We start from the raw sequence: 23,137 nt of genomic DNA, 5'->3' as shown, positions 1-23,137 counted from the left end.
GACTCCTGACATGAGTCGTCCATACGATGTAAACGCCAGCAGAGTCTCCTCCATTCTGGCCTGCGCTGGCTGGACAGGCTGCTGCTCTCAGGCACACTGGAGCGGTTAGCTGGCTCAGATGGTGCCTGGCTGGTGGTGCCGGAGATGCCGCTCTCTGGTGTCAAAGAGCTTTGAGATGCCAGCAGTCCGTGCTGGCTGGTGGTGCCGGAGCTGCCGCTCTCTGGTGTCACAGAGCTTTGAGATGTCTGCAGCCCCTGCTGGCTGGTGGTGTCGAGGCCAGCAAGACCTGAGCCGGTGCTGGAGGCTGTAAGGGGAGGCAGGAAGGTGAGCAGGGTGGAACTCCAGCCATGGGGTGGAACTGGGTCCCGTTTGTCCCGGGCTGGAGGGATTTGAGCAAGGCCGCTCTGAGCAGCTGCTGCCAGGCCTCGCCTGGCCCCAGCCCAGCAGCACGCGGCTGTTTGCCTCTTACCGGTGCCCTCTCCAGCACAGGCGTTGCACTCCCATCCGGTTGTGCTATCACTCAGGTAGGCACAGCGGCGGTGGGTGCCTCGTGCAGCACAGGAGCTGCAGAGGAGCAGCTCCCAAGGTCTGTGGAAAGGAACGGGTTGTGGCCGTGAGGACAAAGTGCCCTGAGCCAGGGAGTGCCCGGCACAGCTCTGGTGCTCAGTCTGTGCTCCCCCAGCCCGTGGTGAGGCCGCGATGCCACGCCGAGCCCCAGAGGGCAGCTGAGCACACTCACCCCTCTCCTGACCGCGCTCTGCCATGAGGGTAAAGGCAGTCGCTGGCCACGCAGCGTCGGTGCCACACTGCCAGTGCTGCATAGGCGTTGGTGTCGTCCTGTGTCGGCATTCTGCCAGAGAAGGGAGGGAATGTGATGAGCACTCACTGGCCTGGGACTAAAACTAACCCATGAAATCCACCCATCCCCATCCAGCTTATGCCTGGTTCCAGCTTCTCAATGACAACGAGGCCCATGTTGATGGCTGCCAAGGGCCAGGCCTGCCGGGGCAGTCCTTGGGCGGTCACAGCTCTTGTGCCCTCACATCTCGAGAGCCGACTGAAGGACACCAACCTCTCTGGGATTCGGATCCCCACAGTCAGCAAGTCGTGAAGAAATGCCTTTGCGTCTCTACAGTTGGGGCACTGGAAGCTGCGCCGCTCGGAGCACAGGGCCATTCTCTGCAGCAGAAACACAAGCAGTGTGGGTGTGAGCCGGGCCTGGTGCTGCTGAGCGCCTGCGGTGCCCGCGGGGCGAGGGGAGGGCTCCTACCTGGATGCAGGCCCGGTGGAACCAGGCTTGTTGGCAGGCTGGGCACACCATGGTGCCGTACGACCTGCTGTCCCCTACGGGCTCCATGCAGATAATGCAGGTCGTGTCCGGCTCCGGTGCTGCCTGCGCTGCCTGCTGCGGGCGGTGCTCCCAGCAGAAGGCCCTGGGGGAAGATGGAAGGGACGGGCGAGGTGAGAAGGGCTGCGAGGAGGGCAGAGGAACGGGAAGGAGCCCCAGGCCTTGGCTCTGGCTCTTTCAGGCTGCTGGGAGGTTCACAGCGCGTTCCTCGCTGCTTTGGCTGGTGCTGACAGCAGGGTTGGAGGCCCACAGGCCACACCTGGCTGCCCTTACCTGAACTCCCCGAAGTACTGGGTGACGCATTGACCCTCGTAGGCGCAGGGGAGATGGAAGCTCCGCTCACATCCCGGCTCTGCGCAGGTGATGCTGGCCCTCGAACTGCCACAGACGAAGCAGAGCTGGAAAGAGCAGAGCAGCCCCCATCAGCTGCAGGCTCAGGGCCTACGCAGCGGGCCCCGCACCCCTGGGCAGGGCGCAGGATGCGGGCAGGGCTGGGTGGCACTCTGCAGAGCTGCCTGGTGACCAGGGCTGGTCTGCAAGAGCAGGAATGTCTCCTGGCGCTGGGAGGAGGGGCTGGGATTGCTTTCTTGGGACCAGGCTAAGCTCTCCTGGCACCAAGCTCCCTGTTCCGGTCCAATGCTCACCCTCTGCTCTGCCTCCCTCACTGTGCATCGCAGGTCTTTTACGAGGAACATCATCCTGCTGTTACCTCGGTTGCGACCACAAAGACCGTTGGTAAATGCCTGCACGGGAGGTAAGAGCACGGTTTAGTTAGGGCAGAAAGGAGGGAATCACAGGTTGGAGGCAGGTGGCAGGAGCCACGAGGGAACTCACCGCACAAAACTCATGGACATAAAATCCAACCATCCATTTTTTGCGGCCAAGGATGCCCGAGTCCGCATCCACTTGGCCACAGAACACACATGCTGGAGAGGAGAGAGTAACAGCAGTGAGCGCCTTGCGGGGCCAGGTGCCCCCGGGGGCTGTCCCAGGGGGGCTGCTCTGTGCCGGCTGTGCCAGCTGCGGGGCAGGGCCGCAGGCCGTGGATGCAGGGATACTTGGCTCTCACCTGGCTCTCCCGAGCCGGCAGCCTCCTGTGTCTCCGCGCGCACTGCGCGCGTCGACCGCAACCATGTGCAGAGTGCCTGTCCCATCACTGCTGGGCTTCGTCCTCTGCGTGCCAACCTATGGGAGAAGCGGGACGAGGCTGAGTTGGCAGCTCAGGCCTCCGAGCGCTGGGGAACCCTCCTCCCTCCCTCGGCAGCCTCAGGCAGCCCCTTCCTCCCTGCTCACCTCACCAAGTCGCACTGAGCTCGGACTGAGCCCTGCAGTCTCAGGTCTACTTCACAGCCCACGTGTCACAATGGCCGTTCCGCGCCACCCTCTGTGACGCCATCACTGACCTCACGGGGCTGAGGGCACCCAAGAATGGCATCACAATGGAACAGCCACTGTGGCGCGCGGGCTGCGGAGCAGAGCTGAGGCAACTGGATTCCTTTCGTTTTTAAGCTTATAACATCTCAGCACAGAATATAGATGATATTTTTGTAGGAAAATAAAAAACGTGACCTCTGATTACTTGTTCTTTGGGCTTCTGTAAGCACTCAGTGAGAATAAAGCGTCAATCAGTAAATCAGAAAATAAAGTGATCACCTTATCACCATACATTTCACCCATATTCGTCTTCTACCTTTGAGAATATTTTGTCCTGCTCAGGATTACGTTTTGTCACAAGGTTACAGTCTGGAAGGGAACGGAGTGTCATGAGAGTACAATAGTATTTTGCTGATGTGCAGTATTTAAAGGCATTACAAGTATTGAGGATTGTTTGTGAGGTGGTAGTGTGCTTTACAGGCAGGTATTTGGAAGCGAGTCCTGGAATGTGTAGCCATCAGATGTCCTTTCCATTTCCTTCCTCCCGTGTATTGTGAAGGATACTTCTAATAATTCATTCCTTGCATTTGGCAATTACACGTTCTGATTTTTTGGAATGTTTACCACATCTGCAGGAATTTCAGTGCAACTGATCTAGAACTCAACCTGTTGTATTCCCTGACTGTACTTTATTTGTGCAATGCTGATGTGCCATTTAGTTTTCCTTCTTTTTAAATAGCACACTGTCACATTTTAGGAACGTTTGAGTTGCATTTTCAATCTTTACCCTAATATTTGCATATTAATAAGTCATTGAAAAACATTATGGAAATGTTATATCCTGATGAGCATGTTATCAAATCAAATGGCCTTTAAGGATAATTATAGAAAGCTACTATCAGATGGGGAGATGGAATGTGGCCATGTTTAGCTTTTGTCTTTTCTTATACCATTAAGTACCAGAGTCTTGGAACTGATGTAAACATTTCAGAAATGCCAGTAAAATGCTGGAGGGTGATTTCTCCTCCTTCTGCTCCTCTTTCTCCCTCTCCGTCTCCTTCCTCTCTTCTGTGAAGCTTTCTCTGCTTGTGTTGGGATGAGTTTAGGAATATAAAATAGAGGTAGAGTTCTCGGATGTTCTTTTGGTTGCAGTAGATTGGGTGGAGTCTCAAGGCAATGCAAAATATGTGTGGCATTTTTTTAAACTTCTGGATTACAGAATCACAGAATTTTTCAAGGTTGGAAAAGACCTAGAAGATCATCTAGTCCAACGATTACCAATACTTCCCAGCTAAATCATATTCCTCAACGCAACATCCAAACGTTTCTTGAACGCTCCCATGGTCAGTGACTCTACCTCCTCCCTGGGCAGTGCATTCCAATGCCTGACTACCCTTTCCGAGAAGTAATACTTCCTGATGTCCAGCCTGAACCTCCCCTGTCGCAGCTTGAAAACCATTCCCTCTAGTTCTATCACTGATTACACGAGAGAAGAGGCCGACCCCCAGCTCACCACAACCTCCCTTCAGGAAGTTATAGAGAGCTATAAGGTCTCCCCTGAGCCTCCTCTTCTCCAGGCTGAACAATCCCAGTTCCCTCAGCCGCTCCTCATAAGGCCTGTGCTCCAGACCCCTCACCAGCTTCGTAGCCCTCCTTCGTAGCCTTCTTGGCCACCCGGGCACACTGTCGGCTCATGTTCAGCTGAGCATCAATCAGTACCCCCAGGTCCGTTTCCTCAACACAGTCCTCCAGCCACTCCGCCCCAAGCCTATAGCGCTGCCTGGGGTTGTTGTGGCCAAAGTGCAGGACCCAGCATTTGGTCTTGTTAAACCTCATCCCGTTGGCTTCGGCCCAGTTCTCCAGTCTATCCAGATCTCTCTGTAGGGCCTCGCTACCCTCAGGCAGATCGACACTCCCTGCCAATTTGGTGTCATCTGTGAACTTACTGAGGACGCACTCAATGCCCTCATCCAAGTCATCAATAAAGATGTTGAAGAGGACAGGCCCTAGCACCGACCCCTGGGGGACACCGCTCATGACTGGTCTCCAACTGGATTTAACTCCATTTACCATCACTCTCTGGGCCCAGCCCTCCAGAAAGCTCCTTACCCAGCCGAGAGTGTACCCATCCAAGCCACGGGCTTCCAGCTTTTGCAGGAGAATAGCATGGGAGACAGCGTCGAAGGCTTTGCTGAAGTCTAAGTAGACCACATCAACAGCCTTTCCTTCATCCATCAGACGGGTCACAGGGTCGTAGAAGGAGATCAGATTGGACAAGCAGAACCTGCCCTTCACGAACCCATGCTGGCTAGGTCTGATCTCCTGCTCATCCCACATCTGCCGCGTGATCTCCCTCAAGACAATCTGTTCCATTACCTTCCCTGGCACCGAGGTCAGGCTAACAGGCCTGTAGTTCCCCGGATCCTCCTTACAACCTTTCTTGTAAATGGGAGTCACGTCGGCAAGCCTCCAGTCTTCCGGGACCTCACCCGTTAACAAGGAGCGCTGAAAGATAACGGAAAGCGGCTCAGCGATCACCTCCGCCAGTTCCTTCAGCACTCTCGGGTGAATCTCATCCGGACCCATGGACTTGTGGCAGTCCAGTTGGAGCAGTAATTCCCTGACCGCTTCTTCAAGAATCAGAGGGGGTTCAGTCTGCTTCCCAGCCGAGGCTACCAAGCCAGAGCGTGGGGAGCCCTGGGAATAACCGAGATGACTTTTAAAGACAGACGTAAAGAAGGCATTCAGAACCTCTGCCTTTTCCTTATCCTCTGTGATCAATTTCCCAGCCTCGTCCAGTAAAGAATGGAGATTCCCCTTTGTCTTCCTCTTACAGTTGATGTATTTGTAAAAGAGTTTCTTGTTTGTTTTTACCCCAGCTGCCAGCTTAGATTCAAGCTGGGCTTTTGCCTCTCTGATTTTCCCTCTACACATCTTAACAGCCTTTTTGTAGTCATTCTGAGTTGCTCTTCCCTCCTTCCACAGGCGGTAGATTCTCTTTTTCTCCCGCAACCTTAAGAACAGCTCCCTATTCATCCACGCCGGTCTTCTTCTCCACCGGCTCATTTTGCGGCTCAGGGGGACCACCCGCTCCTGCGCCTTTAAGACTTCCTTCTTCAAGAGCGACCAGCCATCTTGGACCCCTTTGTTCGCTAAGACTGAACGCCAGGGGACTGCCCCTATTAGTCTTCTGAACAAATCAGAGTCTGCCCTCCGGAAGTCTAAGGTGGCAGTTTTGCTGTTCTGCCTCCAGGCTCCACCTAGAATTGAGAACTCTACCATTTCCTGGTCACTCTGTCCAAGGCAGCCCCCAACCTCCACATCTCCCACCAGTCCTTCCCTGTTTGTGAACAGCAGGTCTAGCGGAGCAGCTCGTCTCGTGGGCTCTCTCACCAGCTGCATTAGGAAGTTATCCTCTATGCATTCCAGGAACCTCCTAGACTGCTTCTTTTCCACCCCTCCTTCCTCGCCTATCATTCCTGAAGAGTTTGTAGCCATCCATTGCAGCACTCCAGTCATGGGAGCAATCCCACCATGTTTCCGTTATGGCAACTAGGTCATAGTTTGCCTGCCTCACAATGGCTTCCAACTCTTCTTGTTTGTTTCCCATGCTGCGTGCATTGGTATAGGCGCACCTCAGCCGAGCCCCTCGCCTCGCTCCTAATCCCAATACCACTTCATCAGGCTTATCCCTAGAAGACCTGCCTTTACCCCCTTGCCCCTTCATAGAGTCATCCTCCTCCGTCACAAAAGCACAAGACCATGGGTTCTTACAAGCACGTCCCTCTCCTGCAAGCACTGGGTCGCTACGCACCGACTCTGTGTTAGTGACCCCAGTTACACACCCACCCCCCTTCATACCTAGTTTAAAGCCCTCTGAATGAATCTGCCTAACTCTCGGCCTAAGATCCTTTTTGAACGCTGGGAGAAGCCACTCCTATCAGTTTCTAGGATTAGGCATTAGAAACAGAGGGTAACGATGGAGATGTTCAGCTGAAATTTGTCGTGCTTTAAAAGGCTGCATGTTGCATCAGACTGTGTCGGAACGAGCAAAAGGGCACTTCTCCAAAGCCTGCACTGCACTTGTGCAAAGCCGTGGGGTTGGTGGGGGCTCACGCAGGGCAGGACAGCCTGGCCTGCACCCGCTCACATCACCGCGCAGCTGTTTGCTCCCGAGGATGCTGTCAGGGGTCCAAACTTAGCATGCTCTTGGTCCTTCCACGTGTGACGGGTTACGATGTTTAAGAGCACTGTCACTTACTGAGGTGCTTGGCACGACGTGAGGTTTCTGATTGAGCTGAATGATTAAAAATTACACCCAAACCGATGCACGGATCGGTTACCCTTACTGAAGTGGGCTCCCAATATAAGCCCAGTGTGCACCGTCAGACTGTGTGCTTGCTGCCGGGGCTGGGCACTCCTGGCTGTGGAGCAGGAGTGTGTGGAGTGACAGCAGCTCAGAGCCCTTAGCTTGGATTTGTACCACCAAACCACGGAGTTCAGCTGGGTGTTTTGTTCCCACAATGCTGCACTGCCCTGGCTGGATGTGTTCTTGGTGGGAGCCTCGCCTAAACTAAGGCTGACTTTGCATTGACTTCCATGTGAGTAGTAGTGAAGGTGGGTAAACACGTATCCAAAAGCCATGGGATACTTGTGTCAAGGAATGAAGACTGGCAAAGACCTCCAAGGTCATCAAGTCCATCCCCCCCACCAGCCCACTGCCTGTGTCCCTCAGTGCCACGTCCGCATGGTTCTGGAGCACCTCCATGGATTCTGACTGCCCTAAAGCTGCCCACCTCCGGAAAGGCAGAGAAGAACAAAACTGACAGTGGCATAAGGGAATTAAGTTTTATTGGGATGGATTCAGAGGACATTGGGTAGGATTAGGGTTAGGGTTTAGGGTTAGAGATGATTGGATTGGAGCTTGTAGATGGCTGCTCCCGCGGCATCAGCAGGGCCGGCTGGTGATGCGCTGGTCCCGACGTGGTTCGCGGGAGCGGCTCCGCCCCTGGGCTGGCCCTCGCCGCCTGGCCCGGCTCGTGCGGCGTCTTCGGGGCTGGCTGTCGGTCTCCGCAGCCCGCCGACGGAGAGGCGAGCGGCTTCGAGTCCGGGCCCGCCCTGGATGTCTGGAAGGGCTTCCGTGGGCTGTTGTGGAAGCCCTGGAGGACCCCGGTGCTGCCGGTGTGGCGTAGCTGCGGGTGCAGCTCTGAGCACCTGGGCTTGCTCTCTGCCTGCTCCCTCGGTGTCTCTGGGGCCGGCTCGGAGATGCTGGGGCCCGGCGCTGCAATGGAGAGCGGCTTCTTGTCCGGGCCCGCTGTCCCTGTCTGCACCTGAGGTTGTAGCCCAGCGCAGGGCAGTGCCTCGAGGACCGAGATGTCCCCTGGCTGGCTCTCAGGGCAGCATTGTGGGTGCTCCCACAGCACCCTTGCGACTCCTGACATGAGTCGTCCATACGATGTAAACGCCAGCAGAGTCTCCTCCATTCTGGCCTGCGCTGGCTGGACAGGCTGCTGCTCTCAGGCACACTGGAGCGGTTAGCTGGCTCAGATGGTGCCTGGCTGGTGGTGTCGGAGCTGCCGCTCTCTGGTGTCACAGAGCTTTGAGATGTCTGCAGCTCCTGCTGGCTGGTGGTGTCGAGGCCAGCAAGACCTGAGCCGGTGCTGGAGGCTGTAAGGGGAGGCAGGAAGGTGAGCAGGGTGGAACTCCAGCCGTGGGGTGGAACTGGGTCCCGTTTGTCCCGGGCTGGAGGGATTTGAGCAAGGCCGCTCTGAGCAGCCGCTGCCAGGCCTCGCCTGGCCCCAGCCCAGCAGCACGCGGCTGTTTGCCTCTTACCGGTGCCCTCTCCAGCACAGGCGTTGCACTCCCATCCGGTTGTGCTATCACTCAGGTAGGCACAGCGGCGGTGGGTGCCTCGTGCAGCACAGGAGCTGCAGAGGAGCAGCTCCCAAGGTCTGTGGAAAGGAACGGGTTGTGGCCGTGAGGACAAAGTGCCCTGAGCCAGGGAGTGCCCGGCACAGCTCTGGTGCTCAGTCTGTGCTCCCCCAGCCCGTGGTGAGGCCGCGATGCCACGCAGAGCCCCAGAGGGCAGCTGAGCTCACTCACCCCTCTCCTGACCGCGCTCTGCCATGAGGGTAAAGGCAGTCGCTGGCCACGCAGCGTCGGTGCCAAACTGCCAGTGCTGCATAGGCGTTGGTGTCGTCCCGTGTCGGCATTCTGCCAGAGAAGGGAGGGAATGTGATGAGCACTCGCTGGCCCGGGACTAAAACTAACCCATGAAATCCACCCATCCCCATCCAGCTTATGCCTGGTTCCAGCTTCTCAATGACAACGAGGCCCATGTTGATGGCTGCCAAGGGCCAGGCCTGCCGGGGCAGTCCTTGGGCGGGCACAGCTCTTGTGCCCTCACATCTCGAGAGCCGACTGAAGGACACCAACCTCTCTGGGATTCGGATCCCCACAGTCAGCAAGTCGCGATGGAATGCCTTTGCATCTCTGCAGTTGGGACACTGGAAGCTGCGCCGCTCGGAGCACAGGGCCATTCTCTGCAGCAGAAACACAAGCAGTGTGGGTGTGAGCCGGGCCTGGTGCTGCTGAGCGCCTGCGGTGCCCGCGGGGCGAGGGGAGGGCTCCTACCTGGATGCAGGCCCGGTGGAACCAGGCTTGTTGGCAGGCTGGGCACACCATGGTGCCGTACGACCTGCTGTCCCCTACGGGCTCCATGCAGATAATGCAGGTCGTGTCCGGCTCCGGTGCTGCCTGCGCTGCCTGCTGCGGGCGGTGCTCCCAGCAGAAGGCCCTGGGGGAAGATGGAAGGGACGGGCGAGGTGAGAAGGGCTGCGAGGAGGGCAGAGGAACGGGAAGGAGCCCCAGGCCTTGGCTCTGGCTCTTTCAGGCTGCTGGGAGGTTCACAGCGCGTTCCTCGCTGCTTTGGCTGGTGCTGACAGCAGGGTTGGAGGCCCACAGGCCACACCTGGCTGCCCTTACCTGAACTCCCCGAAGTACTGGGTGACGCATTGACCCTCGTAGGCGCAGGGGAGATGGAAGCTCCGCTCACATCCCGGCTCTGCGCAGGTGATGCTGGCCCTCGAACTGCCACAGACGAAGCAGAGCTGGAAAGAGCAGAGCAGCCCCCATCAGCTGCAGGCTCAGGGCCTACGCAGCGGGCCCCGCACCCCTGGGCAGGGCGCAGGATGCGGGCAGGGCTGGGTGGCACTCTGCAGAGCTGCCTGGTGACCAGGGCTGGTCTGCAAGAGCAGGAATGTCTCCTGGCGCTGGGAGGAGGGGCTGGGATTGCTTTCTTGGGACCAGGCTAAGCTCTCCTGGCACCAAGCTCCCTGTTCCGGTCCAATGCTCACCCTCTGCTCTGCCTCCCTCACTGTGCATCCCAGGTCTTTTACGAGGAACATCATCCTGCTGTTACCTCGGTTGCGACCACAAAGACCGTTGGTAAATGCCTGCACGGGAGGTAAGAGCACGGTTTAGTTAGGGCAGAAAGGAGGGAATCACAGGTTGGAGGCAGGTGGCAGGAGCCACGAGGGAACTCACCGCACAAAACTCATGGACATAAAATCCAACCATCCATTTTTTGCGGCCAAGGATGCCCGAGTCCGCATCCACTTGGCCACAGAACACACATGCTGGAGAGGAGAGAGTAACAGCAGTGAGCGCCTTGCGGGGCCAGGTGCCCCCGGGGGCTGTCCCAGGGGCTGCTCTGTGCCGGCTGTGCCAGCTGAGGGGCAGGGCCGCAGGCCGTGGATGCAGGGATACTTGGCTCTCACCTGGCTCTCCCGAGCCGGCAGCCTCCTGTGTCTCCACGCGCACTGCGCGCGTCGACCGCAACCATGTGCAGAGTGCCTGTCCCATCACTGCTGGGCTTCGTCCTCTGCGTGCCAACCTATGGGAGAAGCGGGACGAGGCTGAGTTGGCAGCTCAGGCCCCCGAGCGCTGGGGAACCCTCCTCCCTCCCTCGGCAGCCTCAGGCAGCCCCTTCCTCCCTGCTCACCTCACCAAGTCGCACTGAGCTCGGACTGAGCCCTGCAGTCTCAGGTCTACTTCACAGCCCACGTGTCACAATGGCCGTTCCGTGCCACCCTCTGTGACGCCATCACTGACCTCACGGGGCTGAGGGCACCCAAGAATGGCATCACAATGGAACAGCCACTGTGGCGCGCGGGCTGCGGAGCAGAGCTGAGGCAACTGGATTCCTTTCGTTTTTAAGCTTATAACATCTCAGCACAGAATATAGATGATATTTTTGTAGGAAAATAAAAAACGTGACCTCTGATTACTTGTTCTTTGGGCTTCTGTAAGCACTCAGTGAGAATAAAGCGTCAATCAGTAAATCAGAAAATAAAGTGATCACCTTATCACCATACATTTCACCCATATTCGTCTTCTACCTTTGAGAATATTTTGTCCTGCTCAGGATTACGTATTGTCATAAGGTTACAGTCTGGAAGGGAACGGAGTGTCATGAGAGTACAATAGTATTTTGCTGATGTGCGGTATTTAAAGGCATTACAAGTATTGAGGATTGTTTGTGAGGTGGTAGTGTGCTTTACAGGCAGGTATTTGGAAGCGAGTCCTGGAATGTGTAGCCATCAGATGTCCTTTCCATTTCCTTCCTCCCGTGTATTGTGAAGGATACTTCTAATAATGCATTCCTTGCATTTGGCAATTGCACGTTCTGATTTTTGGGAATGTTTACCACATCTGCAGGAATTTCAGTGCAACTGATCTAGAACTCAACCTGTTGTATTCCCTGACTGTACTTTATTTGTGCAATGCTGACGTGCCATTTAGTTTTCCTTCTGTTTAAGTAGCACACTGTCACATTTTAGGAACGTTTGAGTTGCATTTTCAATCTTTACCCTAATATTTGCATATGAATAAGTCATTGAAAAACATTATGGAAATGTTATATCCTGATGAACATGTTATCAAATCAAATGGCCTTTAAGGATAATTATAGAAAGCTACTATCAAATGGGGAGATGGAATGTGGCCATGTTTAGCTTTTGTCTTTTCTTATACCATTAAGTACCAGAGTCTTGGACCTGATGTAAACATTTCAGAAATGCCAGTAAAATGCTGGAGGGTGATTTCTCCTCCTTCTGCTCCTCCTTCTCCCTCTCCTTCTCCTTCCTCTCTTCTGTGAAGCTTTCTCTGCTTGTGTTGGGATGAGTTTAGGATTATAAAATAGAGGTAGAGTTCTCGGATGTTCTTTTGGTTGCAGAAGATTGGGTGGAGTCTCAAGGTGATGCAAAATATGTGTGGCATTTTTTTAAACTTCTGGATTACAGAATCACAGAATTTTTCAAGGTTGGAAAAGACCTAGAAGATCATCTAGTCCAACGATTGCCAATACTTCACAGCTAAATCATATTCCTCAGCGCAACATCCAAACGTTTGTTGAACGCTCCCATGGTCAGTGACTCTACCACCTCCCTGGGCAGTGCATTCCAGTGCCTGACTACCCTTTCCGAGAAGTAATACTTCCTGATGTCCAGCCTGAACCTCCCCTGTCGCAGCTTGAAACCATTGCCTCTAGTTCTATCACTGTCTACACGAGAGAAGAGGCCGACCCCCAGCTCACCACAACCTCCCTTCAGGAAGTTATAGAGAGCTATAAGGTCTGCCCTGAGCCTCCTCTTCTCCAGGCTGAACAATCCCAGTTCCCTCAGCCGCTCCTCATAAGGCCTGTGCTCCAGACCCCTCACCAGCTTCGTAGCCCTCCTTCGTAGCCTTCTTGACCACCCGGGCACACTGTCGGCTCATGTTCAGCCGAGCATCAATCAGTACTCCCAGGTCCGTTTCCTCAACACAGTCCTCCAGCCACTCCGCCCCAAGTCTATAGCGCTGCCTGGGGTTGTTGTGGCCAAAGTGCAGGACCCAGCATTTGGTCTTGTTAAACCTCATCCCGTTGGCTTCGGCCCAGCTCTCCAGCCTATCCAGATCTCTGTAGGGCCTCGCTACCCTCAGGCAGATCGACACTCCCTGCCAATTTGGTGTCATCTGCGAACTTACTGAGGGCTCACTCAATGCCCTCATCCAAGTCATCAATAAAGATGTTGAAGAGGACAGGCCCTAGCACCGACCCCTGGGGGACACCGCTCATGACTGGTCTCCAACTGGATTTAACTCCATTTACCACCACTCTCTGGGCCCAGCCCTCCAGAAAGCTCCTTACCCAGCCGAGAGTGTACCCATCCAAGTCACAGGCTGCCAGCTTTTGCAGGAGAATAGCATGGGAGACAGCGTCGAAGGCTTTGCTGAAGTCTAAGTAGACCACATCAACAGCCTTTCCTTCATCCATCAGACGGGTCACAGGATCGTAGAAGGAGATCAGATTGGTCAAGCAGGACCTGCCCTTCACGAACCCATGCTGGCTAGGTCTGATCTCCTGCTCATCCCACATCTGCCGCGTGATCTCCCTCAAGACAATCTGTTCCATTACCTTCCCTGGCACCGAGGTCAGGCTAACAGGCCTGTAGTTCCCTGGATCCTCCTTACAACCTTTCTTGTAAATGGGAGTCACGTCGGCAAGCCTCCAGTCTTCTGGGACCTCACCCGTTAACAAGGAGCACTGAAAGATAACGGAAAGCGGCTCAGCGATCACCTCCGCCAGTTCCTTCAGCACTCTCGGGTGAATCTCATCCGGACCCATGGACTTGTGGCAGTCCAGTTGGAGCAGTAATTCCCTGACCGCTTCTTCAAGAATCACAGGGGGTTCAGTCTGCTTCCCAGCCGAGGCTACCAAGCCAGAGCATGGGGAGCCCTGGGAATAACCGAGATGACTTTTAAAGACAGACGTAAAGAAGGCATTCAGAACCTCTGCCTTTTCCTTATCCTCTGTGATCAATTTCCCAGCCTCGTCCAGTAAAGAATGGAGATTCCCCTTTGTCTTCCTCTTACAGTTGATGTATTTGTAAAAGAGTTTCTTGTTTGTTTTTACCCCAGCTGCCAGCTTAGATTCAAGCTGGGCTTTTGCCTCTCTGATTTTCCCTCTACACATCTTAACAGCCTCTTTGTAGTCATTCTGAGTTGCTCTTCCCTCCTTCCACAGGCGGTAAATTCCCTTTTTCTCCCGCAACCTTAAGAACAGCTCCCTATTCATCCACGCCGGTCTTCTTCTCCACCGGCTCATTTTGCGGCTCAGGGGGACCACCCGCTCCTGCGCCTTTAAGACTTCCTTCTTCAAGAGCGACCAGCCATCTTGGACCCCTTTGTTCGCTAAGACTGAACGCCAGGGGACTGCCCCTATTAGTCTTCTGAACAAATCAGAGTCTGCCCTCCGGAAGTCTAAGGTGGCAGTTTTGCTGTTCTGCCTCCAGGCTCCACCTAGAATTGAGAACTCTACCATTTCCTGGTCACTCTGTCCAAGGCAGCCCCCAACCTCCACATCTCCCACCAGACCTTCCCTGTTTGTGAACAGCAGGTCTAGCGGAGCAGCTCGTCTCGTGGGCTCTCTCACCAGCTGCATTAGGAAGTTATCCTCTATGCATTCCAGGAACCTCCTAGACTGCTTCTTTTCCACCCCTCCTTCCTCGCCTATCATTCCTGAAGAGTTTGTAGCCATCCATTGCAGCACTCCAGTCATGGGAGCAATCCCACCATGTTTCCGTTATGGCAACTAGGTCATAGTTTGCCTGCCTCACAATGGCTTCCAACTCTTCTTGTTTGTTTCCCATGCTGCGTGCATTGGTATAGGCGCACCTCAGCCGAGCCCCTCGCCTCGCTCCTAATCCCAATACCACTTCATCAGGCTTATCCCTAGAAGACCTGCCTTTACCCCCTTGCCCCTTCATAGAGTCATCCTCCTCCGTCACAAAAGCACAAGACCATGGGTTCTTACAAGCACGTCCCTCTCCTGCAAGCACTGGGTCGCTATGCACCGACTCTTGTGTTAGTGACCCCAGTTACACACCCACCCCCCTTCATACCTAGTTTAAAGCCCTCTGAATGAATCTGCCTAACTCTCGGCCTAAGATCCTTTTTGAACGCTGGGAGAAGCCACTCCTATCAGTTTCTAGGATTAGGCATTAGAAACAGAGGGTAACGATGGAGATGTTCAGCTGAAATTTGTCGTGCTTTAAAAGGCTGCATGTTGCATCAGACTGTGTCGGAACGAGCAAAAGGGCACTTCTCCAAAGCCTGCACTGCACTTGTGCAAAGCCGTGGGGTTGGTGGGGGCTCACGCAGGGCAGGACAGCCTGGCCTGCACCCGCTCACATCACCGCGCAGCTGTTTGCTCCCGAGGATGCTGTCAGGGGTCCAAACTTAGCATGCTCTTGGTCCTTCCACGTGTGGCGGGTTACGATGTTTAAGAGCACTGTCACTTACTGAGGTGCTTGGCACGACGTGAGGTTTCTGATTGAGCTGAATGATTAAAAATTACACCCAAACCGATGCACGGATCGGTTACCCTTACTGAAGTGGGCTCCCAATATAAGCCCAGTGTGCACCGTCAGACTGTGTGCTTGCTGCCGGAGCTGGGCACTCCTGGCTGTGGAGCAGGAGTGTGTGGAGTGACAGCAGCTCAGAGCCCTTAGCTTGGATTTGTACCACCAAACCACGGAGTTCAGCTGGGTGTTTTGTTCCCACAATGCTGCACTGCCCTGGCTGGATGTGTTCTTGGTGGGAGCCTCGCCTAAACTAAGGCTGACTTTGCATTGACTTCCATGTGAGTAGTAGTGAAGGTGGGTAAACATGTATCCAAAAGCCATGGGATACTTGTGTCAAGGAATGAAGACTGGCAAAGACCTCCAAGGTCATCAAGTCCATCCCCCCCACCAGCCCAATGCCTGTGTCCCTCAGTGCCACGTCCGCATGGTTCTGGAGCACCTCCATGGATTCTGACTGCCCTAAAGCTGCCCACCTCCGGAAAGGCAGAGAAGAACAAAACTGACAGTGGCATAAGGGAATTAAGTTTTATTGGGATGGATTCAGAGGACATTGGGTAGGATTAGGGTTAGGGTTTAGGGTTAGAGATGGGATCGGAGCTTGTAGATGGCTGCTCCCGCGGCATCAGCAGGGCCGGCTGGTGATGCGCTGGTCCCGACGTGGTTCGCGGGAGCGGCTCCGCCCCTGGGCTGGCCCTCGCCGCCTGGCCCGGCTCGTGCGGCGTCTTCGGGGCTGGCTGTCGGTCTCCGCAGCCCGCCGACGGAGAGGCGAGCGGCTTCGAGTCCGGGCCCGCCCTGGATGTCTGGAAGGGCTTCCGTGGGCTGTTGTGGAAGCCCTGGAGGACCCCGGTGCTGCCGGTGTGGCGTAGCTGCGGGTGCAGCTCTGAGCACCTGGGCTTGCTCTCTGCCTGCTCCCGCGGTGTCTCTGGGGCCGGCTCGGGGATGCTGGGGCCCGGCGCTGCAATGGAGAGCGGCTTCTCGTCCGGGCCCGCTGTCCCTGTCTGCACCTGAGGTTGTAGCCCAGCGCAGGGCAGTGCCTCGAGGACCGAGATGTCCCCTGGCTGGCTCTCAGGGCAGCATTGTGGGTGCTCCCACAGCACCCTTGCGACTCCTGACATGAGTCGTCCATACGATGTAAACGCCAGCAGAGTCTCCTCCATTCTGGCCTGCGCTGGCTGGACAGGCTGCTGCTCTCAGGCACACTGGAGCGGTTAGCTGGCTCAGATGGTGCCTGGCTGGTGGTGTCGGAGCTGCCGCTCTCTGGTGTCACAGAGCTTTGAGATGTCTGCAGCTCCTGCTGGCTGGTGGTGTCGAGGCCAGCAAGACCTGAGCCGGTGCTGGAGGCTGTAAGGGGAGGCAGGAAGGTGAGCAGGGTGGAACTCCAGCCGTGGGGTGGAACTGGGTCCCGTTTGTCCCGGGCTGGAGGGATTTGAGCAAGGCCGCTCTGAGCAGCCGCTGCCAGGCCTCGCCTGGCCCCAGCCCAGCAGCACGCGGCTGTTTGCCTCTTACCGGTGCCCTCTCCAGCACAGGCGTTGCACTCCCATCCGGTTGTGCTATCACTCAGGTAGGCACAGCGGCGGTGGGTGCCTCGTGCAGCACAGGAGCTGCAGAGGAGCAGCTCCCAAGGTCTGTGGAAAGGAACGGGTTGTGGCCGTGAGGACAAAGTGCCCTGAGCCAGGGAGTGCCCGGCACAGCTCTGGTGCTCAGTCTGTGCTCCCCCAGCCCGTGGTGAGGCCGCGATGCCACGCCGAGCCCCAGAGGGCAGCTGAGCTCACTCACCCCTCTCCTGACCGCGCTCTGCCATGAGGGTAAAGGCAGTCGCTGGCCACGCAGCGTCGGTGCCAAACTGCCAGTGCTGCATAGGCGTTGGTGTCGTCCCGTGTCGGCATTCTGCCAGAGAAGGGAGGGAATGTGATGAGCACTCACTGGCCCGGGACTAAAACTAACCCATGAAATCTACCCATCCCCATCCAGCTTATGCCTGGTTCCAGCTTCTCAATGACAACGAGGCCCATGTTGATGGCTGCCAAGGGCCAGGCCTGCCGGGGCAGTCCTTGGGCGGGCACAGCTCTTGTGCCCTCACATCTCGAGAGCCGACTGAAGGACACCAACCTCTCTGGGATTCGGATCCCCACAGTCAGCAAGTCGCAAAGAAATGCCTTTGCATCTCTACAGTTGGGACACTGGAAGCTGCACCGCTCGGAGCACAGGGCCATTCTCTGCAGCAGAAACACAAGCAGTGTGGGTGTGAGCCGGGCCTGGTGCTGCTGAGCGCCTGCGGTGCCCGCGGGGCGAGGGGAGGGCTCCTACCTGGATGCAGGCCCGGTGGAACCAGGCTTGTTGGCAGGCTGGGCACACCATGGTGCCGTACGACCTGCTGTCCCCTACGGGCTCCATGCAGATAATGCAGGTCGTGTCCGGCTCCGGTGCTGCCTGCGCTGCCTGCTGCGGGCGGTGCTCCCAGCAGAAGGCCCTGGGGGAAGATGGAAGGGACGGGCGAGGTGAGAAGGGCTGCGAGGAGGGCAGAGGAACGGGAAGGAGCCCCAGGCCTTGGCTCTGGCTCTTTCAGGCTGCTGGGAGGTTCACAGCGCGTTCCTCGCCGCTTTGGCTGGTGCTGACAGCAGGGTTGGAGGCCCACAGGCCACACCTGGCTGCCCTTACCTGAACTCCCCGAAGTACTGGGTGACGCATTGACCCTCGTAGGCACAGGGGAGATGGAAGCTCCGCTCACATCCCGGCTCTGCGCAGGTGATGCTGGCCCTCGAACTGCCACAGACGAAGCAGAGCTGGAAAGAGCAGAGCAGCCCCCATCAGCTGCAGGCTCAGGGCCTACGCAGCGGGCCCCGCACCCCTGGGCAGGGCGCAGGATGCGGGCAGGGCTGGGTGGCACTCTGCAGAGCTGCCTGGTGACCAGGGCTGGTCTGCAAGAGCAGGAATGTCTCCTGGCGCTGGGAGGAGGGGCTGGGATTGCTTTCTTGGGACCAGGCTAAGCTCTCCTGGCACCAAGCTCCCTGTTCCGGTCCAATGCTCACCCTCTGCTCTGCCTCCCTCACTGTGCATCGCAGGTCTTTTACGAGGAACATCATCCTGCTGTTACCTCGGTTGCGACCACAAAGACCGTTGGTAAATGCCTGCACGGGAGGTAAGAGCACGGTTTAGTTAGGGCAGAAAGGAGGGAATCACAGGTTGGAGGCAGGTGGCAGGAGCCACGAGGGAACTCACCGCACAAAACTCATGGACATAAAATCCAACCATCCATTTTTTGCGGCCAAGGATGCCCGAGTCCTCATCCACTTGGCCACAGAACACACATGCTGGAGAGGAGAGAGTAACAGCAGTGAGCGCCTTGTGGGGCCAGGTGCCCCCGGGGGCTGTCCCAGGGGCTGCTCTGTGCCGGCTGTGCCAGCTGAGGGGCAGGGCCGCAGGCCGTGGATGCAGGGATACTTGGCTCTCACCTGGCTCTCCCGAGCCGGCAGCCTCCTGTGTCTCCGCGCGCACTGCGCGCGTCGACCGCAACCATGTGCAGAGTGCTTGTCCCATCACTGCTGGGCTTCGTCCTCTGCGTGCCAACCTATGGGAGAAGCGGGACGAGGCTGAGTTGGCAGCTCAGGCCCCCGAGCGCTGGGGAACCCTCCTCCCTCCCTCGGCAGCCTCAGGCAGCCCCTTCCTCCCTGCTCACCTCACCAAGTCGCACTGAGCTCGGACTGAGCCCTGCAGTCTCAGGTCTACTTCACAGCCCACGTGTCACAATGGCCGTTCCGTGCCACCCTCTGTGACGCCATCACTGACCTCACGGGGCTGAGGGCACCCAAGAATGGCATCACAATGGAACAGCCACTGTGACGCGCGGGCTGCGGAGCAGAGCTGAGGCAACTGGATTCCTTTCGTTTTTAAGCTTATAACATCTCAGCACAGAATATAGATGATATTTTTGTAGGAAAATATAAAACGTGACCTCTGATTACTTGTTCTTTGGGCTTCTGTAAGCACTCAGTGAGAATAAAGCGTCAATCAGTCAATCAGAAAATAAAGTGATCACCTTATCACCATACATTTCACCCATATTCGTCTTCTACCATTGAGAATATTTTGTCCTGCTCAGGATTACGTTTTGTCATAAGGTTACAGTCTGGAAGGGAACGGAGTGTCATGAGAGTACAATAGTATTTTGCTGATGTGCGGTTTTTAAAGGCATTACAAGTATTGAGGATTGTTTGTGAGGTGGTAGTGTGCTTTACAGGCAGGTATTTGGAAGCGAGTCCTGGAATGTGTAGCCATCAGATGTCCTTTCCATTTCCTTCCTCCCGTGTATTGTGAAGGATACTTCTAATAATGCATTCCTTGCATTTGGCAATTACACATTCTGATTTTTGGGAATGTTTACCACATCTGCAGGAATTTCGGTGCAACTGATCTAGAACTCAACCTGTTGTATTCCCTGACTGTACTTTATTTGTGCAGTGCTGACGTGCCATTTAGTTTTCCTTCTGTTTAAATAGCACACTGTCACATTTTAGGAACGTTTGAGTTGCATTTTCAATCTTTACCCTAATATTTGCATATGAATAAGTCATTGAAAAACATTATGGAAATGTTATATCCTGATGAACATGTTATCAAATCAAATGGCCTTTAAGGATAATTATAGAAAGCTACTATCAAATGGGGAGATGGGATGTGGCCATGTTTAGCTTTTGTCTTTTCTTATACCATTAAGTACCAGAGTCTTGGAACTGATGTAAACATTTCAGAAATGCCAGTAAAATGCTGGAGGGTGATTTCTCCTCCTTCTGCTCCTCCTTCTCCCTCTCCTTCTCCTTCCTCTCTTCTGTGAAGCTTTCTCTGCTTGTGTTGGAATGAGTTTAGGAATATAAAATAGAGGTAGAGTTCTCGGATGTTCTTTTGGTTGCAGTAGATTGGGTGGAGTCTCAAGGCGATGCAAAATATGTGTGGCATTTTTTTAAACTTCTGGATTAGGCATTAGAAACAGAAGGTAACGATGGAGATGTTCAGCTGAAATTTTCAGACATCTTCATGAGTGTTAAGGTTTAAAATCTCATTGATTTTATATCCTTTAAGCTTACCAGTTAGCTGTAGTGACAGCATCATCTTGCATTACTTAGCTCTGAAAAAGCTGAGCTGACCCTCAGACAGACAAATTTACACATCATTTCAGTGCAATGGAAGAGCTGTATCTGTCTCTGCTCGCTGACAGTGAACAAATAACCAAGCGTTTCCATCATCATCAGTTCCTTTCCTCCTCTTTTCCACCTCCAGATTCCAGAGGTGGGTGGTGACAACTTGTAGTGATCAGATATATTTTCGGATATCTATTCATTTTTAATTTTTATTTTTATTTTTATTTTGTAAAAAGGGTTTCTCCTTGTCACTGCTAAATTATGAATTTTTAGGCATTTTTATAGATGCTTTGATAAAGCTGCCACAGTTACTGTTAAACAGAAACGGGCAAATTCAGGGGGAAAAAAGCTCCTATTATTCACTCCTGTTAAAAACTTCCTCTACAATGTACATGTTCCTTTTATTTTCCCATTAAATGGACTTGTGCAAAATCCAATATTATGGTACAAGTATTAATGGAAAGCAAACCTTCACATGCATGAATGGTCATACCACAAGTGGTGTTATACCGGAGATTGGATTTCACTTAATATAGCAGGGGACAGTACTTTCCAAATGCCTTGATGGAGCTTTGGCATAGAGGCAGTTGTAAAGGGTGCATGATGGTGTTGACATCATGTCTCAGCTCTTGCATAATGGCTGATTTACTCACATATATTCTCACTTCCCTTGGAAATTCAGAGTTGCAGTAATCTTCTGCAGGATTTCTTACAGATGCATAAAACTTATGTTTATCCGTTCAGAAAAGAGAAGCAGTACCATATGATTAGCATAAGCAGTTGAATTGCAGTGTATGTGTCAAGTATTTATGATCCCACCACAGTTAAGCAAAACCTATGTATTATTTTAGAAGAACAAGATACACTTTATTTTTGTATAGATTTTCTAGTACTTCCTTCATGGGAAAGAAGAGGAAAATAAAGGCTGGGTTAATCTGAATTCAGGCACAAGCAGAAAAGTGTGTGAAGTATACGGCTAAATTTCTCTTTTCACATGGTCACAATTATATGAATATTGATGTGTGCCTCACTACTGTGGCTCATTCTCAGCAGGCTAAGCAGCCCCAGTGGGGCTAAAAGCTAAAGCCTTTATGTTGGTATAATGAGTTCAGAATTGCTGTGTTGTACTAGGTTGAAGAGTTTCTTTTCACCCTCTTTGTGTCTAAACACTCTTAATCTTCTCCCCCAGCAAGACAGCTTTGTACAAATGTGTCTATAATATTCTAAGTTTTTACAGCTACATGAAATGTTTATACTTATCAGCTTCCAAACTTGCTGTTGATAGTGAACAGCTGTGTGAAGGTTTGTTGTCCTGCATGTTCTTGCAGCTTCAGTTCCACAGGAAAGAACATGTTAACAAACCAGGTTAAAAAAGGTAGTTAATTTACGTTTCTCCAGAATTCTTTAATTCTTCAGAATTAAAGATTAAGCAAAGGTGACATCAGATTTAATACAGATGCCATCTTAAAAAAGGTACTTTTTTGAGGATCTTTTTACTTCACTGAGATATGATTCCCATTCCTTTTTCCTGGTTTTCTGAATGAGTCTAGCTTTCCTGTATCACCCTCAGCATCTGATGCACATAACGATGGCTCTTGGAACCACAGAACACATCAGAAGGCAAAAGAGGAGGCCAAACTTGTGCCACATCTGTATAGCAATGTTAAAAAACAAATACAGTTGTATTGCGGGGGAAAAATGCATATAGAGGAAGCCTGTTTTATTTCTTTTTTATCAAACATTCGTTTTTAAGGGTATGCTTCTGTAAATCATCTCATTAGCGGGAGCCCATCTGCTCACTTTTCTTCCAAGTCAGGCTCACTTTGGTGCATGCTTGCGTATACTCAGCACTCCAAATTCCAGTTCCACTCAGCATTGACTCCCTGTAGACTTCAGGCAGGAGGAGAATAATGATGTGGGAAAAGAAAGAAAGCTGCATGAACTTGAAAACTTGGATGGAGTGGTTCAATCTCTCTCCCTAAAATGCCAGACATGTGTGAGGAATGAGAAATTTCCTCAGTTAAGATATGGTAGCAATACTCCTTATTGGCTGTACCTGGGCCCCAGTACTGAGGGAAGGCAAGGTTTGTTTTTCATATGCTTAATATCACATACTTTTTCATCTTGTTTTCACATTGTGCCCTGATCAACATGGAGTGAAACCCTACGAACAGAATATTTATAAGAAATGTTTTTCTGCTATCTTGAGTCTTGCTATCTTCCTGGGTTTCCATCCAGATAAGCCATATTACAGGTCATCTTGTGGCAGTGTCTATTTTACTGCAATGGGAATATCTACCTGAGATGTGAGAGAGGAGTTGCTTCTCTCTCGCTCCTCATTCAGAAATGAAAAGAATCATACAGCAGTAGGACTTCTGTTTTCTGAATTCCATTTTATTACTTAGACATTTCTGAGCCCATGTGAGCTATGACTTGAGAATTCCCAGGAGCAAGGCTTCAGCTTTTTTCCCTTTACCTCCTGCGTTTCTCAAGTGCCAAAGGCTTTTACTATAGCCTGATCAAAAATCTCAGGAGTACCATTCACAGGGAACAGATTGATGCTGTTCTAAATCTTGTGGTCTTACAAATGTATATTTAATCTTATTTTGGTGCATATATAAAAAGCCAATTGTGGTTTTAAGATGCAAAAGAATCAATTTAGTGACAGATCTTTAATGCTGATAGACTGCTTGCAATTCTCACAGATGTATTATCTTTTCATTATTCATTACACCTGGAATTTCAAAGGTTGAGTTTCAAGGATGTGTTTAGCGTTCATTGATACTACTGAGACCTAAGGGGGAAGAGAAACAGAAGTATGGCATATATGGGACCTATTTCTCAAAAAAATCCAGATGTCTTCTCTCCATCTTCTG

The 23,137-nt window shown here is 53.2% G+C and overlaps 3 protein-coding genes across 10 annotated transcripts in view; 1 reads left to right on the top strand and 2 right to left on the bottom strand.

Annotated features, from left to right (window-relative positions):
• ELMO1 (engulfment and cell motility 1) overlaps nt 1-23,137 on the top strand; it is a 313,893-nt gene that overhangs the window by 156,735 nt on the left and 134,021 nt on the right. The window lies entirely within an intron of this gene.
• LOC140249180 (uncharacterized) lies at nt 7,671-14,084 on the bottom strand. The gene is made up of 10 exons (XM_072330555.1): nt 13,733-14,084; nt 13,292-13,474; nt 10,268-10,359; nt 10,078-10,176; nt 9,707-9,831; nt 9,356-9,518; nt 9,158-9,264; nt 8,825-8,935; nt 8,555-8,673; nt 7,671-8,389 (listed from the first exon to the last, which is right to left on the bottom strand). The coding sequence occupies exons 1-10, from the start codon at nt 14,082-14,084 to the stop codon at nt 7,671-7,673; spliced, it is 2,070 nt and encodes a 689-aa protein (XP_072186656.1).
• On the bottom strand, nt 15,749-18,663 carry LOC140249179 (PHD finger protein 7-like). The gene is made up of 9 exons (XM_072330553.1): nt 18,579-18,663; nt 18,346-18,437; nt 18,156-18,254; nt 17,785-17,909; nt 17,434-17,596; nt 17,236-17,342; nt 16,903-17,013; nt 16,633-16,751; nt 15,749-16,467 (listed from the first exon to the last, which is right to left on the bottom strand). Exons 1-9 carry the CDS (start codon nt 18,661-18,663, stop codon nt 15,749-15,751), a joined length of 1,620 nt encoding a protein of 539 aa, XP_072186654.1.

The sequence above is a fragment of the Excalfactoria chinensis genome, chromosome 2 (assembly GCF_039878825.1).
Source record: "Excalfactoria chinensis isolate bCotChi1 chromosome 2, bCotChi1.hap2, whole genome shotgun sequence".
In the NCBI taxonomy this organism is placed as follows: domain Eukaryota; kingdom Metazoa; phylum Chordata; class Aves; order Galliformes; family Phasianidae; genus Excalfactoria; species Excalfactoria chinensis.
The sequence above is the reverse complement of the archived record's forward strand: the minus strand, read 5'-3'. Positions and strand labels throughout refer to the sequence as shown.

Bases quoted from the DNA above. Each gene is read 5' to 3' on its own strand.
- LOC140249179 (XM_072330553.1), bottom strand. From the start codon at position 18,663: ATGGGACAAGCACTCTGCACATGGTTGCGGTCGACGCGCGCAGTGCGC. The intron at 18,438-18,578 runs GTGAGAGCCAAG...TCTCCTCTCCAG, and splicing joins TGCCGGCTCGGGAGAGCCAG to CATGTGTGTTCTGTGGCCAA. The intron at 18,255-18,345 runs GTGAGTTCCCTC...CCTCCCGTGCAG, and splicing joins ATGTCCATGAGTTTTGTGCG to GCATTTACCAACGGTCTTTG.
- LOC140249180 (XM_072330555.1), bottom strand. From the start codon at position 14,084: ATGGTAGAGTTCTCAATTCTAGGTGGAGCCTGGAGGCAGAACAGCAAA. The intron at 9,832-10,077 runs GTGAGCATTGGA...TGCTCTTTCCAG, and splicing joins TGAGGGAGGCAGAGCAGAGG to CTCTGCTTCGTCTGTGGCAG. The intron at 9,519-9,706 runs GTAAGGGCAGCC...ATCTTCCCCCAG, and splicing joins CAGTACTTCGGGGAGTTCAG to GGCCTTCTGCTGGGAGCACC.